We start from the raw sequence: 19559 nt of genomic DNA on the forward strand, positions 1-19559 counted from the left end.
CCCGCCCTGCCACACCCCTGCTCGTGCCCCCAGATGTCCCCGAGGCCCCAGCACACCAGGGTCCCACCGTCCCCGCTGTGTCCGCCTCCACCTCCCGGCCCTCTGGCTCAGAGGTCCCATCTCCCGTCCTCCTCACAGCAGCCCTTCCACCTCCGGCTGGGGCTGACCATGTCCACCTGTGCCTCTGCTGCGTGGGATTCTGGTCAGGTGCTCACCCACAGTGCTTCCCACCGCTGCGTCCTGAGGGCGAACCTGCTCTTGGCCACGGGCTTTGACACCAAGCCCAAGAGCTTCCCTGGCAAGCCCCAGGCCCAGTGTCCACGGGGCCAGTGTCCAAGGGCCAGTGCCTGACGGGTTCACTGGGAAGCCCGATCCCAGGCTGGGCCTGTTTAACACACCAAGACTGCTGCTCCCGCCCGAGAGGGGCACCCCATGTCCCCCCGACGCTCCTGTCCTCCCAGCTGCCAGAGTCCAGAATCCACTGCAGCCCTGACCCTCAACCCCTCCGCCCCCTCCTGTCCTCAAGCGGTTGGCCCAGATGTCATGTCCCACTGCCCAGGGGCTGGCTGACACCCCACACTCTCCACCCGCCTGCTCTCTGCACTCAAGGTCCACTTCTTCTCTGTCTACCTGCTGGCTGTCCAGTCCCTCCTGCCCCGAGCAGACGCCAGCCCTCCTCTCCCGCTGTCCGCTAGCCCCAGCCCAGCCTCAGCTTCCCCGCAGCCTCCGTCCACCCTGGTCCCTCGGGCTGGTCTGGGTGCTGCAGAGAGCACAGACACCATGATGTTTGACGCAAAGGAAGTGTGTGTTCTCCCTGCCCTGCCCTCTGCTGGCCTTCCTGTGGGACCCCGGGGCCTTCCCACCTGTGCCAAGCTGCCGGGTCTTCCTCACCCTCCCGGCCAGCCAGACCTCACACATGAGCACTACACCGAGTTCCTCTGCACGGCCCCTCCTGTCACTCCCTGGCCCACTCTCCTCCACCTGCAGGGGACAGAGCCCGCGGCGGGGCTTCTCTGCCTCCTGGACCAGCACGCTGCTGCCGGCTGGCACTGATCTTGACCTAATTTTATGAATAAGGAGGTTACAGGTGAGGTGTAGGAGCCAGCCTGGCCCCAGCACCTTGGGATGCACAGGGGTCAGCAGGGCTCTGTCACAGATGGGTGCTTCCTCCTGGATGGATTTGGGGTTTCCTTGCTCTCTTTCAGCCAGCCTGGGGGTTCCCGTACCCCCACATTGGCTGCCTGACCTCTGGGAACTCGGATTTAGGGTGCCCTCCATCAAAGCCCTGGTCCTGCCTTGCACCCCTGCAGAACAGTGTTCCAGAGCAAACCTGAAAGTCAGCGATGCTGTGGCCCGGGCTGGGCCACCAGGCAGTGCCTGAGGTGGCTCCGGGCGCCTCCCGTGTCCCCTGCCCTACATAGGGCACGGACAGAGGCCAGGCTGGAGCTGGGCAGGTGTTTTATTGAAAGTTCACGGATACAAGAGCTCTGAGCAGGGCCACACTTGGAGGAGGAGGGTGGGGGGGAGTGAGTCCCAGATACTGGCAGCCCCCATCCTGGGAGCTCCCACAAAAGCCCTTCTTGCTGGGTGTTGGGTCTGAGGGGCCCCAGAAGCCTGGGTAGGGAAGACGGCAGAGAGGGCAGCTGCTGGAAGCCGGGGCGGTGGCACGGGAGGAAGCCCGGCCCCAGAAACAGGCGGGGTGGAGGCCGAGGCGGCCGGGACGGAGCTGGCTCCTTCAGGCACTGGCTTCTGACACGTGATGCTGGCACACCGCCTCGGGCCACGCAGGAGCCCACTGCCCCTCGAGGCGGGCCTCAGTAGTCGGTGAGCGGGTACCGCAGGAAGATGAAGACCAGGACCAGGCCCGAGGCGGCCAGGGCCGAGCTGGCGATGTTGAAGAGCCGGGCCGTCTTGGCGTCCTCCACGGCCCCGTTCAGGTCGTTGACGAGCTTCTTGTCCCGGACCTGTTGCCAGAAGGGGGGTGAGCTCCAGGCCCCGGGCAGCAGCACAGGGGCCAGAGGAAGGGCTGCGGCAGGAGGTGGGGGGCCTGGCCCAGGGGCCTGCCTGGGGACCACACCGGGGCTCGGCAAGAGCACGTCCCGGCTTGAGAAGAGGTCACCCCCACCCCGCTGGCTCGGAGTGAATGGCCCTGAGAGAGGAGGGAATGGCCAGCAGGGGACACGTGGACATGGGGATGCAGGGCACACGGGAGCGTCTGTCTCTTTCTGCTTTGGGGTGAGTCTAAAGTGATCTAAGGTGAAAGGAAGGTGGCCTCCGAGCAGCAGGCTGGAGGCTGGGCGTGTGCATGTCCCGTGTCCCACCAGGATGCCTGAGAGCAGGCACCACACAGGGGACAGGCAGCCACCCAGGGCCTCTGGGGAGGGATGTTGAGCGGGAATGGTGGAGCCCAGGACCCCTCGGGAAGGCGGAGGGCAGAGCTGTGCCAAGGGCTGCCTTGGTCCAGGGTGGGTGTGAGCACGTCCCCTGTCCTACTAAGTCCTGATGGACAGGTCTGAGCCACTGCAACAGGAACCAAAGCCTGGGGGAGCAAGAGCAGGAGGGGGAGCTGCTGAGGAGGAGCACCGGTCTCTGCAGTAGTCAGCTGGGCTGCCGAGCAAGAAAGTCCCGGCCCGCTCGGTGCACTGGGCCGCCTTGGAGCCTGGCGCAGGGAGAGTAGGTGGGGAGAGGTTGTGGGAGTGTAGACAGGCAGAAGGATGAAGCACGGCGGGGGGACGGGTTGTCCCGTGTGTAGACGGATGGGATGCGTTACCGTGATTCAGCCATCTTCCTTTCCCCACCCCAACTGACTATTCCCCAGAAACAGAGACTAGGCCGAGATGAAACCTACTGGACTGGAGACGTGCCCGTGGGGACGTGTTGGTCTCCCTGTTCCCCTCTGAGAGGTGGGAAAACTGCCTGTCTCTGTTCCCAAGAAGCAAACTCGCCTTCCTCACGATCAGGGGATGCTCACTGTGTCAGTCAGGACTAAACCCGCCCTGGTGCCCGGCCGTGATCCTCGCCCCTAACAGGTGATGTTCGAGGAGCTGCTGCTGCTGTCCCTCTCTGGGCAGAGCAGCCTTGTCAGGCCCCCGACAGTAAACCTCTTCTCACCCCAGGTCTGTGTGTGATCAGTCCTCGCCACTCTTCTTCCAGGATGGAGAAGGCAGGAGGGAGGAGGAACAAAAGAGAAGAGAAAGGAAAGAGGATGAAGGGGTGGACCTGAGCCCTGGGAGCAGGGAGCCAGGAAGGGAGCGAGAAAATGGAAGGAAGGGGCGGGAGATGAGGGGGAGACAGGCCAGTTAGTGGGGAAGGAGAGGCCAGCAGGAGACACGAGCGGATGGCGTGGACCGTGGCGATCAGGTGGGGAGAGAGAGTGGAAAAGAAGAAGAATTGATCTTCAAGAACTACCCCAATGCTCCCCAAATTAGTTCATGAACTAGGAAGGGAAGGATCACTTCCAAGTCCACCCTACACAGCCAGTGTCACAGTCACACCAGAACCAGATAAGAACAGATCAAGGGAAAAAAACTACATACCAACACTTTTGATGAACATTAATGCAAAAATAAAATGTCAGGAAGCCAAATTCAGAACACATTACAGAGATCACACACCATTTCAAGTTGGTTTCATTCTAGGAATGCAAGGATGGTTCAAGACACGCTTCTAGGAATGCAAGGATGGTTCAAGACACGCCAATCGATAACCAAGATACACCACAGAAATAGGACCAAGGACAAAAATCACACGAACCCAGATTAATGCTAAAGATGCCCCTTATGGAATTCAGTAGCCCTCGTGATAAAAACCCAGAAGAAACCAGGGCTGGAAGGAACTCCCTCATCATCATGAATGCTGCATTTGGCAGATCTAAAGCCAGTATCATACCGAATGGGGGAAAACTGGAAGTATTTCCTCTAACACCAGGGACAACACAAGGCTGTCCACCTCCCAACTCCTGCTCAATATAGTACTTGAAATTAGAGTCAGAGCAATTAGGTAAGAGAAATAAAAAGGACACAAACAGGAGAGGAAAAAGTCAATTTATCCCTTTGCAGACGTTAAGAACTGATACTTAAAAGACCCTGACAGTTCCACCAGAAGGACTTCTCGAGCTGATCAACTTGGCAAAGTAGAAAATACATGATCAACTTACAAAAATCAACAACTTTCTATACACCAATAATGAATGACTGGGAAAGAGATGAGGAAAACAATTATATTTACAATAACTTCTAAAAACTGCTTAGGAATAAATATAACCAAAGCGGTAAAAGAGTCCTGCATAAAATATCACAGACACTGAACACAGAAACTGAAGCAGACCCCAGAAGACAGAAAGACCTCCCATGTCCACGGATAGACAGAATTAACATGGTCAAAACGGCCATGATTCCAAAACCAACCAACGTACAGATTCAATGTAATCCTCCTCAAATGCCAATAACATTCTTCTCAGAACTAGAAAAAAAAGCCTCAAGTTCACAAGAAAGAAAAAAAGGTGGATCAGTCAAAGCAACCCTGAGAATTAAGAGCAATGTTGGAGGCATCACAAGACCCACCTTCAAGTGACAAGACAGCCGTGTAGACCAAAGGAGCAGAAGAGGGCACGCAACACACCTTGGTGGCACAGTTGCAGCCACCTTCCTTCCCCGACCCCCACTCCATGAACTCTGTTCTTATTCCCAAGAAATAGAAACTCCCCCGAGATACGACCTCCTGGCCCGGAGACCTGCCGCTCTCTCCCTGCTCTTTCTTTGACAGATAGGAGACGACTTACTGGCTCCTGAGATGGGGATGTACTGAGAGGTAGGAAAACTGCCTGTCTCTGTTCCCAAGAAGCAAACTTGCCTTCCTCACGATCAGGGGATGCTCACTGTGTCAGTCAGGACTAAACCTGCCCTGGTGCCCGGCCGTGATCCTCGCCTCTAACAGGTGACATTCGAGGAGCTGCTGCTGCTGTCCCTATTGCTGCTGCTGTCCCTCTCTGGGCAGAGCAGCCTTGTCAGGCCCCCGACAGTAAACCTCTTCTCACCCCAGGTCTGTGTGTGATCAGTCCTGTGCCACTTTTCGTTCAAAACAATGCAGATAGAGTTACCTGATCCTAGACAAAAGTGCCAAAAACATACATTGGAGACAAGACGTCCTCTTTAACAACAGGTGCAGGGAAAACTGGCCGTCCACATGTAGAGGACTCAACTAGATCCTCATCCCTCACACGGTGCAAGACAACTCCACGTTGACCAAAGACCGAGTACAAGACCACACACTTTGTGACTGCTAGGAAAAGAAAATAGGGCAGACCCTTCACCACACGGGCACCAACAAGGACCTCCCGGATAGGACCACTCTAGCTCAGAAATGAGAGAGGGGGGCGTTGGTGGTGGACCACATTAGCAAGCTTCTGCACAGCAAAGGAAGAAATAACCGGGTGAAGAGAGAACTACAGCAGGGGAGAACATCTTTGCCACCGACTCTTCCCACCGAGGATTAAATAAAGAACTCAAACACACCACCTTGAAAGAGCCACCTGACCCAGTCAGTAAATGGGCCAATGAACTGAGCAGACACCTCTCCAAAGGAGAAGTAGAGATGGGCAACAAACTCACGGAAACAGTCTCGTGCCATCAGGGAAACGTTCATGAAAACCACGCTGCGGTTCCCTCTCACTCGGGTCAGAATGGCAGCCGTCAGGAACCCAAGCAGCAATGAATGCCGGCCAGGATGTGAGACCAGGAAACTGCCACCACCCAAAAGACCAGGCAGGGACCCTCCCTGTGACCCAGCTGCCCCACGCCTCGGTATTGACCCTGAGGAGTCAGAGTCATCTCACTACAGTGACACACACACACACACCACTCCCAGCAGCCAGACGTCGGAGCCAGCCCAGGTGTCCCTCGATGGACGGGGGGATAGAGAAAATGTGGTGGACATGCACAGTGGAGATTTAGTCAGCCACGAAGAAGAAGGAAATTACGGCATGTGCAGGAACATGGACGGAACTGGAGGCCATGATTTTGAGTGGAATAAGTTATCCTCAGAGATAAAAGTATGTTTCTCTCCTCGGTGGAAGGAGAGGGAGAACAGTGGGAGACCAGGCGTGTGGAAGGAGAGGGAGCCCGCCAGGGTACAGCGGGGTCCATGGGAGAGCGAGGGACAGGGGCATGTCGGGGAGAGGAATCGGTGGAACTGAGCTTGTATGTCTGCACCACGTGGCAGAAGGAAGCCCACCGACTGGGTGATTAATAGGCAAACTTTAAAACCAGAAGGCTAAGGCACCAGGCGGTGGGCGGTGCTCGCTGCCTGGAGCTTGGTTCAGACGCAGTTTGCATCCTTTTCTCCAGAGTTATCTCATCTCCCACTGGATCTAGTCTTAGCCTATCTAGTTCTTTAATTGTGATGCGAAATCACGCTTCTCCCTGATGTCTCCCGCTGTGCAGGCGGCCAGCCGCTCCTGTACCCAGCCGCACTGTCCTGTTCTATGACTGACGGAGGCTCCTCCGGAGGAACAGGAACGATGGCACTAGGTGGTCTAGACGGCCCCCCACGCTCTAGACTGCAGCTCTGGGTGAAGGCGCTGTGGGGCTCGCTGGCCGGGTGTGGCCGGGGTCCTACCAGGCCCCGCTGCCCGCAACGTGGAGACACAGCCTGCCCCGGGGTGTGGAGGCTCTCACTGAGCAGTGGGTGTGCAGGGTCCCCGTGTCTGCCTCCAATGGAGGCAAAGAAGGCCTCCAGGCCAGAGTGGCCAGCAGAGACCACCCCTAGCAGCCTGACCGCCCCACCTCAGCCTCTGCCCAGGCAGGATGCTCAGGAAGAGAGGGCCATCAGCATGTGGGAAGCACCCTGAGATGAGCACCTGCGTCCTTCTCCAAATCACCAATGTCAGATGACCCTGGGGCCACATGTATGTTGACAAAGCTCTCCATTCCTGGACCAGTCCTGGTCATGGCCTCCATTTCAGGTCCGTGAAGTGCGGAAGGGAGTGATGGAGAGGGTGAGCCACAGGGTGGGGAGTGGGGGGGGGCACAGGGCCACAGAGTGGGTGCAGAGGGCTGGCTCTAAGGACTCGAGGAAAGGGGACGTGGCGGTGACTAGAAGACAGGAAAGGGTGGGGGAAAGAAGGAGGTCCAGGGAGACACATACTGGACACAGGCATGGAGGACTGCATGCAGGAATATGTGCTGGACAGATAGCTGTAGCAGAGGAGTGGGAGGGTGGGCTGTGGACAAATGGACGCAGGACAGTGGACAGGTTGGTGCCTAAGGAGATAAGTGAAGGGTATCACTGTGTGGGACCAGTGACTCGATGAGAATGAGGCAGACATATGAGCAGGGGGCTCAGGGGGCACAGGAATGAATGTGAGGAAAGCAGGAGGAAGATTGGTATATTCAGGAATACAGACCAGCTGGGCAGCGGCCAGCACAGGCACTAGTGCAGAGTGATGGGTGGGACAGGCAGGCCGGGTTGGATAATATATGCCACAGGGGTGAAAGCGCATGGATGGACATATGGATGTGGAGGAATGAGCAGACATAGGTGCGTTTGCAAATTCACATCTACGGGGTGGAAGAGATGGGCACAAAACATAAAAATGCATGCTGGGTGAACAGAACAGGTGGAGAGATCCAGACAAGGATGATGGGCATAGGTGGCCAGCTGCTGAACTGGGATGCAGTGGTGTGAGCTGCATCATCAGGACAGGTGCACAGGTAGGCATGGTGCATGGAGGGTCAGGTGCACTGGGGATACAGTGGTGTGATCTGCATCATCAAGACAGGTCCACAGGTAGGCATGGTGGATGGAGGGACAGGTGCACTGGGGAAGCAGTGGTGTGAGCTCATCATCAGGACAGGTGCACAGGTAGGCATGGTGGATGGAGGGACAGGTGCACTGGGGATGCAGTGGTGTGATCTGCATCATCAGGACAGGTGCACAGGTAGGCATGGTGGATGGAGGGACAGGTGCACTGGGGATGCAGTGGTGTGAGCTGCATCATCAGGACAGGTGCACAGGTAGACATGGTGGATGGAGGGTCAGGTGCACTGGGGATGCAGTGGTGTGATCTGATCATCAGGATAGGTGCACAGGTAGACATGGTGCATGGAGGGTCAGGTGCACTGGAGATACAGTGGTGTGATCTGCATCATCAGGACAGGTGCACAGGTAGGCATGGTGGATGGAGGGACTGGTGCACTGGGGAAGCAGTGGTGTGATCTGCATCATCAGGACAGGTGCACAGGTAGACATGGTGGATGGAGGGTCAGGTGCACTGGGGAAGCAGTGGTGTGATCTGCATCATCAGGACAGGTGCACAGGTAGACATGGTGGATGGAGGGACAGGTGCACTGGGGAAGCAGTGGTGTGATCTGCATCATCAGGACAGGTGCACTGGTAGACATGGTGGATGGAGGGACAGGTGCACTGGGGAAGCAGTGGTGTGATCTGCATCATCAGGACAGGTCCACAGGTAGGCATGGTGGATGGAGGGACAGGTGCACTGGGGAAGCAGTGGTGTGATCTGCATCATCAGGACAGGTGCATAGGTAGGCACGGTGGATGAAGGGACAGGTGCACTGGGGATGCAGTGGTGTGAGTTGCATCATCAGGACAGGTGCATAGGTAGGCATGGTGGATGGAGGGACATGTGCACTGGGGATGCAGTGGTATGAGCTGCATCATCAGGATAGGTGCACAGGTAGGCACAGTGGATGGAGGGACAGGTGCACTGGGGATGCAGTGGTGTGAGTTGCATCATCAGGACAGGTGAACAGGTAGGCATGGTGGATGGAGGGACATGTGCACTGGGGATGCAGTGGTGTGAGCTGATCATCAGGATAGGTGCACAGGTAGGCATGGTGCATGGAGGGTCAGGTGCACTGGGGAAGCAGTGGTGTGAGCTACATCATCAGGACAGGTGCACAGGTAGGCAGGGTGGATAGAGGGACAGGTGCACTGGGGATGCAGTGGTGTGAGCTGATCATCAGGACAGGTGCACAGGTAGGCATGGTGGATGGAGAGACAGGTGCACTGGGGGAAGCAGTGGTGTGAGCTGCATCATCAGGACAGGTGCACAGGTAGGCATGGTGAATGGAGAGACAGGTGCACTGGGGATGCAGTGGTGTGATCTGTATCATCAGGACAGGTGCACAGGTAGGCATGGTGCATGGAGGGACTGGTGCACTGGGGATACAGTGGTGTGAGCTCATCATCAGGACAGGGGCACAGGTAGGCATGGTGGATAGAGGGACAGGTGCACTGGGGAAGCAGTGGTGTGAGCTGATCATCAGGACAGGTGCACAGGTAGGCAGGGTGGATAGAGGGACAGGTGCACTGGGGATGCAGTGGTGTGAGCTGATCATCAGGACAGGTGCACAGGTAGGCATGGTGCATGGAGGGACTGGTGCACTGGGGATACAGTGGTGTGAGCTCATCATCAGGACAGGTGCACAGGTAGGCAGGGTGGATAGAGGGACAGGTGCACTGGGGATGCAGTGGTGTGAGCTGATCATCAGGACAGGTGCACAGGTAGGCATGGTGGATGGAGGGTCAGGTGCACTGGGGAAGCAGTGGTGTGAGCTCATCATCAGGACAGGGGCACAGGTAGGCATGGTGGATGAAGGGTCAGGTGCACTGGGGAAGCAGTGGTGTGAGCTGATCATCAGGACAGGTGCACAGGTAGGCAGGGTGGATAGAGGGACAGGTGCACTGGGGATGCAGTGGTGTGAGCTGATCATCAGGACAGGTGCACAGGTAGGCATGGTGCATGGAGGGACTGGTGCACTGGGGATACAGTGGTGTGAGCTCATCATCAGGACAGGTGCACAGGTAGGTAGGGTGGATAGAGGGACAGGTGCACTGGGGATGCAGTGGTGTGAGCTGATCATCAGGACAGGTGCACAGGTAGGCATGGTGGATGGAGGGTCAGGTGCACTGGGGAAGCAGTGGTGTGAGCTCATCATCAGGACAGGGGCACAGGTAGGCATGGTGCATGGAGAGACAGGTGCACTGGGGAAGCAGTGGTGTGAGCTGATCATCAGGACAGGTGCACAGGTAGGCATGGTGGATGGAGGGACAGGTGCACTCCGGATGCAGTGGTGTGAGCTACATCATCAGGACATGTGCACAGGTAGGCATGGTGCATGGAGGGTCAGGTGCACTGGGGATGCAGTGGTGTGAGCTGATCATCAGGACAGGTGCACTGGTAGACATGGTGGATAGAGGGACAGGTGCACTGGGGAAGCAGTGGTGTGATCTGCATCATCAGGACAGGTGCACAGGTAGGCATGGTGGATGGAGGGACAGGTGCACTCCGGATGCAGTGGTGTGAGCTGCATCATCGGGACAGGTACATGGTAGGTGTGTTGGATGGAAGGATAGTTGGTGAATAGATTTGTTTGCACTTTGCAAGGAAACGTCAGGTGGATTAATGGAAGGTGGAGTGTATGATTTAGGATTCATATTGTATGCCTAAGGATGGTAGATTGGGGCAGATTCACTCTCTCATTCAATCCATCAGCCTTGACTTTAGCCTCCTGCCTGCAATTTCCACACAACCTGGGAATACAAGGCGCAGAGCAAATCTGTCCTGGGAGTTTACATTCACAGACAAGGGGACAGGCAATGAACAGAAAAATGAGATCTAGTGTGTGAAGCTTGCTCTAAAGAATACCCAGCATTGGACTTTCCGCATAACCACTGTTCACACAGCACTTCCAGGGGAGTCAACTTGTGCCGACAGGAGAGTAGGGGATGATGTGCATAGGTCCTGCGCAAACACTGAGATTATAGCACCTTCAGGTCTTGGTACCCATGTGGAGACCTGGGCCTTACCTTCCCAGGACACCCAGGGACGAGTGTCCTCGAAGGCCTAGGTCTTAGCTTCCTGTGCCCACCATGTGGTCCAACCTGGACTCTTAGGACAGTCCCCACCTGGTCCTCCTGGGCTCTTCTCCACACAGCAGCCCGAGTCCCCCTCCTATATGTGACCTTTGTTTCCTGTTCTCAGAGTTCCATTTCACTCCTAGCAAGTGACCAAGTGCTTCCTGTGGTTTGCAAGGCTAGGTGGCCGGGGCCCTGGCTGCCCTCTGGTCTCCTGCCCCTCGTCCCACCCCAGCCCAGCCATACTGCCCATGGAACTGACGTTCCCTCAGGGCTCTGCTGGCGGCCCCTCTCCTGGGTGCACTCTTCCCCGGGTGCACTTTAGGCTACCGTGTGAATCACTTCCTGCCTACACTCAAGTATCACCCACAAAGAGGACGGCTTTGCCCACCCTCTACGCAGCGTCGGCCCCTGCCCGTCGCCTCGGCCGTGGCTTGTTCATGTTTTCTTGCTGACATCACCACTTGACATGCGTAAGTGTTTCATAATTGTCTGGCTTCCCTGCCAAAAGGTCTGCTCCAAGGTCAGGAACTCTGGGTTTCTCGTCACTGTTAGTGGACGGTGATTTACCGTGAGCATAGTAATGAAGAAGTCGTGGGAAGATGCAGGGAGTCTGAGTGAATCAACGATTAGGAGATTGACGGCTTCATGAATGGCTGTGATGAGACGTCACAGGGAGGGTGCAGGGGAGGAAGGGAGGAGGACAGTGTGGCGTTGGGAGTGAAGGAAGGCGGTAAGTGTGTGCACTGAGGCGAACCCATGTATCCACGGGAGAGGAGGAGCCCAGAGGAGGAGACGGCAGACCTGGGATAGGGGCGGAGATCACAAGATGGAAGCAGTGGGGTTGGAGTGGGTGAGGCGACAGGGTTTCAGCCGGATGCTGTGTGCAGAGAGGGACTCATGGGACAGGAACCTGCGGGAGGGCCAGTGGGCAGAGGGAAAGGGGGAGAGGAGATGTGGAGAGGCGGATGGCGGGCGGATGGTCACCTGGAGGGACTGACAGGTCGGGGGTGTCGGTGGGTAAAAGTAGGGGAGAAGAGCTAATGGCTGAGAGATCAGGAAAGGGGTCACATGGTTGGAGTAGGAGCCGTGCAGCGGGGTGAACGGGAAGGGGGAAGTTGGGAAGAAGCATCTTTGCTTCAACACGTGGGTCAGGAAGTGCTGGGATGGGGTGGCTGGATGGGCAGAGGCGGGGTGAGGAGAGAGGTGGCTGGGCGTCCAGCAGCTGGGGAAGGGTGGGTGTCTGGAGGAAGCTGGAGGATTGAGGGGGGCGCCTGGGCGGAGTCCTCCTGGGGCAGGATGGGGTGACCGAGGTAGGAACAGAGGAGCAGGAAGGGCAGACGGAACAAGAGTGATACTAAGTGGAGACCAAGGGAAGGCACAGCCCTGGCTGGTTGTGTTTCGTGTGTCAACTCTTCTCAACAGCACTCAGAGGTGTGTCCATCCTCATCTGTAAAAGGAAGAGATTCGAGCACAAAGGTAGTGGTCATTTCAGGTCTCACGGCTACTCAGAGGTGTGGTCAGGGCTCAAACATGCTCTGAATCAGAGCCACCATGAGCCCTTGGGTCTAGTGTGACGGACAAGGAGGTGGCGGTGGGAGGGATGATGACTGGTGTGTAAATAACTGGAGGAGGGAGGAAGGACAGATTGAGAAAGATCACAGGGTGGACAGATGAACAGGCCTGAGGCAGATGTGCTGGGTGCAGATGCATGACCCGGTAGGTTGACACGAGGTGTTCAGCAATGAGACGGGGAAGCAGGGAGGTCCGGTGGGAGGCTGGGAGGGGCGGACACGGGCAAATGCAGACATGGATTCCTAAGAATGGGTGAGTGTGTGGGGGACAGCAGGGGCAAGGGTGAATGAAACTGCGGATGACGGACGGACGGACAGGAAGGGCTGGGAGTTCCTCAGCAACTGCCATTAGAGAGATGATCAGCAGGTTGATGCAGGAGCTGGTGGGGACGGGCTAGGAGGAAGCAGCACCAACGCTGTGTGCAGACGGAGGGATGCGGGTCTAGATGGCTGGAGGGAGGAGGAGGGTGCGCAGATGCCGGTCACGCATGACTTACCGACGGGTATGTTCTGAGGAATGCACCGCCAGGGGGTTTCACCATTTTGTTGATGTCATGGGGTGCACTTATGCAAACTAAGACAGGACATCACTTGGTGACACAATCTTAATGGAACTACTGTCAGATATAGTGTCCTTTGTTGACTGAAGTGTCACATGGCTGTGTGAGGGTGTGTGGGTGGACAGATGGGTGAGTGCATGGAGGGCGGGTGGGTGGAAGGTGGGTAGAGGGTGGGTAGTGGGGTGGGTGGGTGGATGAGTGGTAGGTAGGGTGTAGGTGGATGGTTGGGTGGACAGTGGGGTGCATGCTGGCGTTGATGTTCAGAGCAGCAGCAGGTAAGCATGCCACCCAGTGAGTACTAACCCAGCGCAGCCCTCCCTGGTCAACGACTCCTCCCACTGCCCTCTTGCCGGAAGCCTCCCAGCTGCCACTCCCTGGCTTTATCTGTCGCCTGCTCCTGCCCCCCGTCCCTGTCCAAGTTTGGGCTGCATGCCCTCCTGTGGATCTCCGTGCCAGGACCCCCACTGTCCTCTGGGCCTTTCTTTCCCCTGTCTTGGCAGTGGCTGGGATGCCACAGCACTGGCCACCTCGTCTTCGGTCTTCCCCACAACGGACCCCAACCCCTTCCCCACGGGGCTCCAGGTGCCTCTCAGGATTGTCTTCTGCAGCCCACGGAGCAGGGGGCCTGGCTGACCGAGTGCTCCACCATGCAGCCTTAGTTCATACTCGGTTCTCCACATGCAATGCCCCACCCGCCCATCCTCAAGGCCAAGAAAAGGGCTGCCTCCTCCCAGAGGTCTGCTGCCCCGGGCCCCACCTGGCCCCAAGCTGGGAGCAAAGTCACCCTCTTCTGTCTGAGGTGTCGGGACACCACTTCCATCTCATGTGTCCATCCACCCATCCAACCAACATTATCTGGCCCCTGTGTTGGTCAGCCCTGCCCGGGACACGGATGGCTCCCAGATGAAGGGACTCATCTGGGTAGAGGGTATGATAGAGCAGGGTCCTGGAGGCTCTGCAGGAGACACAGACCCAGGCTCCCAGGCCGAGGTGTGCACGTCACTGCTCTCCGGGAATGAGGGGGGGCAGGGAGTGTCTGACAGGCCAGGAAGGGGGTCACAATGGTGCTGAATGCTGAGAGAAGTTTGGACACTCTCCAGCTAACAGGGGGTGGCCATGTCTTTATGAGGCTGCACATGGAGGCTGCATGAATGGAGAATTGATCTTTTCTATCTCGTCCCTCCCCAGACACCAGGCTGAGCCAAATAAGGCGCCATTCTCTGTGCTGCATCCCAGCCTGCAGGGGGCCGAGCTGCCGATGCTGTGGGAGGGCGGAGGTGGCTTGAGGGCTGGGTGGACAGACAGGCAGGCCAGGACACAGCTCCTGCCACACTCGCTGCCTGCCAGCCCCCACCCCTGCTCAAGTGCGCTGGCCTAGACAGGGTCCTTCCTGTTTGTTCTGTGAGCAGGTGAGGGAACAGAGCTCAGTGGAGAGATGGCTCGCTGATCCCCCAAGCTGGTCTTAGCCAAGGCCTCCTGACCCCACGGCCATTCCCTGCCCTGGAAAATGCCCCCGGTGGTCAGCCTGATGTGCAGCAGCAGCTGCTCGGGAGACCTGCCACTGGATGGACAGGTGGACCATCCCCAGCCCTTGGGCACAGAGCCGGACAGCTCTGTCCCGCCCCACCCCAGGAGGCAGCTGGTGTCATGCACCCCCGGGGAGCCCCAGAGCCTTTCCACCTTCACTGGGTCCACCTGGGGGGCAGCCCCAGAGAATGGGCGGTCCTCTCTGCCTCTTCAAACTAGTGAGCTCGTGTCATCCCGCCGCAGCACAGACCCAGCACAGACAGGCCTGACCTACCTACAACCTGCACCAGATGGACCTGCCCCATGCCAGCCAGCCGGCCACAGCCTGAGCCAAAGGGGAGGAGGGGGCAGCTTCCGGACAGGAGCCCGAGTAGCCAGGCCTGTATCCCCAGGCTGTTGGCAGCGCACAGCCAGAGCCTCGGCTGCCCCAGCACGCCTGTCCTCTGCCAGGCACCGGCCTGCAGGCTGAGCTGGGCTGGTCTGACGGCCACACCAGCCCCCAAGGGCCCTTCCCTTGCTGCCTCCTCAGCACATGTGCACACACACTCTTACACACACAGATACTAACACTCGCTTGCACAAACACATGCATGCACTTGCACATATGCACATACATCTATATACTCACAGGCAGTTACACTAACACCCAAACTCACAGGCACATACATACACATTTGCACATCTACCCATGCACATATGCATGCATACACATGCATACAATATATGCATGTGCATACTTACATACATGCAGTTACACTCACCCACCCACCCCCCCCCGCCACACACATGTCCACGCTCACACTCATATAAACTCACTCGTGCTGGCCCGGTGGTGCACTCCTATCATCCCAGTGACTCGGGAGGCTGAGGCAGGAGGACTGCAAGTTCAAGGCCAGCCTGTGCAATTTAATGAGGCCCTGTCTCAAGATAAAAATTAAAAAAATAAAAAGGGCTGGGGGAGCAGCTCAGTGGTAGAGCACCCCTGGGTTTAATCTCCAGTACCAAAAAAAAAATCCCCCCCAAAAAAACCCTCACACTCACACAACACACACACACACACGTTGCACACACACTTGGCATGCACACTCACGTGCACAGGTCCCACGTGGTGGTGCCCGGGGCTAGGTCCACAGGCATGGCGATGGAGTGCACATGACGGGAGATGGTGGTGCTGTGGATGAGTCAGGAGGAGGTGGCCAGGAATGTGGTATGCACAGGGTGGGGCTCTTGGCTCAAAGACGATTAGAGGCAGAGCTGTCCGGGCGTCCCTGCTCCCAGGTCGGCCTTGCCCTAGCTCTTCTCTCCCCACAGCCCTGCTGCTCCCGGGCCTCCTGCCACCCCACCTGGCTGGGCAGCTGTAATCAGTGGAATGCATCTGGCTATGGCCATTCAAGTCTGGGCTCGGGAAAGTGATGATCTGGCCCAATGCGAGCCAGGTCCTTCTTCCTGGAGTGGCAGGGTGTGGGGACGCCTGAGTCCCCATCTCCCTGCACAGCCCAGGGCTACTCAGTCCCTACAAGGGGTAGAGGGGTCACCCCACCCAAAGTGCACTGGTGACAGTCCCCTACAGGCGCAGTCCTTCCTCTCCCTCTGCCCTCGGGGGTGGGTCCCGTGGCCTGACAGTCTTCTCTGCTCCCAACCAGTTCCTCTCAGAGCCGAGGGGCTCTGGAACTCATGCCCACTCTGGGCACAGGGTGATGGGGTCTATGGGACATGCTTTCCCGTTCTTTCCCTGAGCTGCCCTAGCCACCAGGCATTGACTTCCAACCAAGTACACAGTGGGGTGTGCACAGTGCCTGGCCTCAGGTTCCCTGATGACAGAAGGCATGCAAGGGTCCCTGAGGTCACCCCTCCTCTCTCAAAAGGTGCAGGGTTGCAAACCCTCTTCAGCTCCATGAGGGCTCCATCCCTTTTGACCTTGGGATGGCTGCTGGCCAGGGTGAATTCCCTGGGTCCCCACGCCCCATGGCTGGGCTCAGTTGGCTGTGCAGAGAAGGGTCCCGGGAATCCAAGTCCCTGTCGGAAGCTCTCTCAGCTCAGGAAAGGAAGGGATAGCCCCTTGCTGCCCAGGGATGCCTGGCCAAGGCCCCATCCCAGGACCCCAGGTCCCTCTGGGCCCCAGCTGCACCTGCTCGACCACAGCAGAGGGAGGGCCAGAGCAGTGCAGTCAGGTCCTGTCCAGCCAGCACCCACCCCTCCTTTCCGCCCTGCCACCGCGGGGGCTCACTTTGAGGGAGTAGGCCAAGGCGATGAAGCCCAGGCAGCAGAAGTTGAGGTAGACGAAGTTGAAGATGGACCACAGGTAGTAGTCGTTCACCTCGGTGGTGTCCGGGTAGACCTCGATGACGGTCGTGGGGTTCGTCATGGTCTTCTTCTCGGCCAGGTGCTTGCAGGCCTGGGGGCCCCCAGCCACCCGCACACTGTCTGTCTTGCTGCTCTTGGACTCCATGGGGAACAGAGTGGGTGCCATGGGGGGTGAGGCTGAGGGCTCAGTGGCAGGGGCCGCTGGAGCCTGCAAGGCAGGGGGCTTGGACACACAGGCAAAGCAGCCCTTGGGCGAACCTACGGGGGGCCTCGGAATCCAGAAGGCCCCGTCCAGGGGGACTCGGGCTTCCTGGGTGCCGTCCGTGGTGCTGGCCGGGGCTCCCAGCAGGGCTGGGCACTGGCCGGGGCCCTGGGCCTGCAGGGAGGAAGAGGGTAGGAATGAGCTGGGCCCTGCTGGTGGAGCAGCACCCACCCTGGAGCCCTGCAACATCTCCCCTGCAGCCCCATAAACAGCCCCAGCGGAGATGGAAATCCCCACCCAGGCAGCCAGCTGCTAGCCTGCCACCTGCCTCCCCCGCCCGCCCGCCCGGCCACTGCTAATGCCAAAGCCCTTCGCAGCAGCCTTGGCAGGCACATCCGGCTTTCCATCCTTGCCATCTGCACACACACATTCACCCACCGGCACACACAGACCCCCAGTGCACACCCAACAACACTCTGACATGCTGTTGCAATACACAGAGCACGGGCTTGGCAGTGGACCTACAATGACACTGCCCTAGTCACTAACTGGAGAAATGAGCAGAGCCCGGGAAGCACCTGCCTACAGACCCAGGCAGATAGTCTGCCACAAACCCAGCACCACCGGCCGGGCTCTCCAGTCCGGCACCCTCCCGCTGAGACACAACCGGGTAAACAACGGTCACAGTGACACGCACACACACACCGCGACACAGGCCCCGGCAGTCGCCGGAGGATAAGCACAGGTGCGGGGCTCCAAACTCGCGCGCATCGCCCCCAGCCCCCAGCTCCAGCCGAAAGCGGTGCTGGGGAACCCAGCGCGCCACACACAAGCACAATGACACTCGACCAAATGAACACTTCAAAGAGGCACCCAGGCGCTGGCGCCGTGCCCCCCGGCTCACCGAGCGCGTAGGGGTCTGAGCCAGGCTCCGCGACCCCCGCCCGACCCCGCTTTGCCGCAGGCTCCCGGACGGCGCGTCCTCACCTACTGGCGACTCCGCGGCGGGCGGGCCGGACCCGTGCGCCTCAGTGCGCGCGTCCTTCTGCCCTCCCCGGCCGCTGTCTGTCCGCGGATCCGCGTCCCAACCGCCCAACCTTGGGGGCGGGGATCGCGCGGGACTCGGCGGCGCCTCTGCCTCCCCCGCTGCCCGCGCCGCTCCGCAGCGCCAGGCCGGCCCGGCCGGCTGCAGCCAGAGCCTGACTCACGGCGGCGGCGGCGCAGACACCTCCGCCTCCTCCGCCGGGGAGGGTGGGGGCCGCGGGCTGGCCGGAAGCCTCGACCCCTCCGGACAGAGCTGGGACCCTGCTACCCTGTGCCGCTCCACTTCCAGGTCCCTGGACACCGAGGCTGCCTCCCCCGGCGCATTCCGCCCCCTCGCACGGAGCCCCAGCCCCCGTGGGAGCCGTCTCCGGAGCCCAGCGCACCTGCCTGACAAGAGGGCCCCTACTCCCGCTCTTCCCTCGCGTTCCAGCTGTCCAGGACCTGTTGCCTTCTTTCTCAGAGACCCTTACGGGGGGGGGGGCTTTGCCTCTTCTGGGCCAGTTGAGTCCGCCCGCCACCTCCGCTGGCCCCTTGGCAGAGTACTTGAGCCCTTCCCATGAGGTCCCTGACCCGGTGGCTTCGGAGCCTTACCAAGCTCCCACCCACGGGTCCATGAGACCCTCTGACTCTCTTCCCCTCACTTTGCCCCAGGACCATCCCTAGCCCAGCCCCTCTGTGCAAACCCGGTACCTGCTCACTGTGCCTCTGGAGTCTCTGGCCCCCAAACTCCCCAGTCGCAGTCCCTGAATAGGCTGCACCTCACCAAACCCCCACCAGGTCACCCATCTTTGCATGATCCTGTCTCTACAGGTCCCCAGCCCTTAAGGCCATTTCCCATCCCTCTGTCCTGAGCACATCAAGTTCAGGCCCTTCACCACCACCAGCACCCCTGCTGCCCCTCCAGGCCAGTTCCTCTGGAGGGCCTGCCCCTTTTCCCAAGTTTGACGTCCTCACTAATCCAGCTCACTCACAACGTTGGTCTTGGACCCTGTGGTCAGCCTGTCCCTGCACAAAGGTCCTTCACCCACCTTTCCTCTGCCCACAAGGCCATGTGTTCTGCTTCCAGGCCCTGGCCCCTCGCCCCTCTCTGAGGCTGGACACTTGTGTCCCTGGAGCTGTGTCCATGCCCTGGCCTGTGGCCTCCCTGTGAACCCATCCTACCTGGGCCCTTGTCCCTTGAGGTGCACTGACCCCCACAACATGTCCACCAACCAGTGCTTGTCCTCCACCTCGACTGCCCGCAGAGTTCCCCCACCTTCTTGTTCTCTTGGACACTCGTTCCCAACTGATCTCCCGACTCCTGAAAGGTCCTGATAAGCTTCCTTTTCCCTGGAGAGATCCCTGGTCATCCCACCCTGGGATGTGCAGATGCCCCCTCTGAGCTGGTCCTCTACAGCCGAGCCCCAGACCCTGCTCAGTGCCGCGGGTGGCCTGTTCTCCCTGCTCTTTCTGAGCCTGCACCCTGCTGAG

General features: G+C 58.8%; 1 protein-coding gene across 9 annotated transcripts; it reads right to left on the reverse strand.

Moving 5' to 3' along the window:
* Positions 1-1441: 1441 nt before the first annotated feature.
* Ifitm10 (interferon induced transmembrane protein 10) lies at positions 1442-19244 on the reverse strand. 9 transcript variants are annotated; one of them, XM_071615935.1, is made up of 6 exons: positions 19118-19244; positions 18473-18619; positions 16767-17219; positions 15630-15710; positions 15356-15456; positions 9901-12902 (listed from the first exon to the last, which is right to left on the reverse strand). In XM_071615935.1, exons 3-6 carry the CDS (start codon positions 17007-17009, stop codon positions 12788-12790), a joined length of 540 nt encoding a protein of 179 aa, XP_071472036.1. In that variant the 5' UTR covers positions 17010-17219; positions 18473-18619; positions 19118-19244; the 3' UTR covers positions 9901-12787. The 9 variants fall into 9 exon arrangements, with proteins under 9 accessions (XP_071472034.1, XP_027809286.1, XP_027809285.2 ...); XM_071615937.1 differs by lacking the exon at positions 18473-18619; XM_071615939.1 differs by lacking the exons at positions 18473-18619; positions 19118-19244 and adding an exon at positions 18780-18841.
* Between the last annotated feature and the right edge of the window lie 315 nt (positions 19245-19559).

The sequence above is a fragment of the Marmota flaviventris genome, chromosome 9 (genome assembly GCF_047511675.1).
Source record: "Marmota flaviventris isolate mMarFla1 chromosome 9, mMarFla1.hap1, whole genome shotgun sequence".
In the NCBI taxonomy this organism is placed as follows: domain Eukaryota; kingdom Metazoa; phylum Chordata; class Mammalia; order Rodentia; family Sciuridae; genus Marmota; species Marmota flaviventris.

Bases quoted from the DNA above. Each gene is read 5' to 3' on its own strand.
- Ifitm10 (XM_071615937.1), bottom strand. From the start codon at position 17,009: ATGGCACCCACTCTGTTCCCCATGGAGTCCAAGAGCAGCAAGACAGAC. The intron at 15,711-16,766 runs GTGAGCCCCCGC...ACTCATCCACAG, and splicing joins CCTTGGCCTACTCCCTCAAA to CACCACCATCTCCCGTCATG. The intron at 12,903-15,355 runs GTGAGTTTATAT...TCCTCCCTCCAG, and splicing joins GCACCACCGGGCCAGCACGA to CCATCTAGACCCGCATCCCT.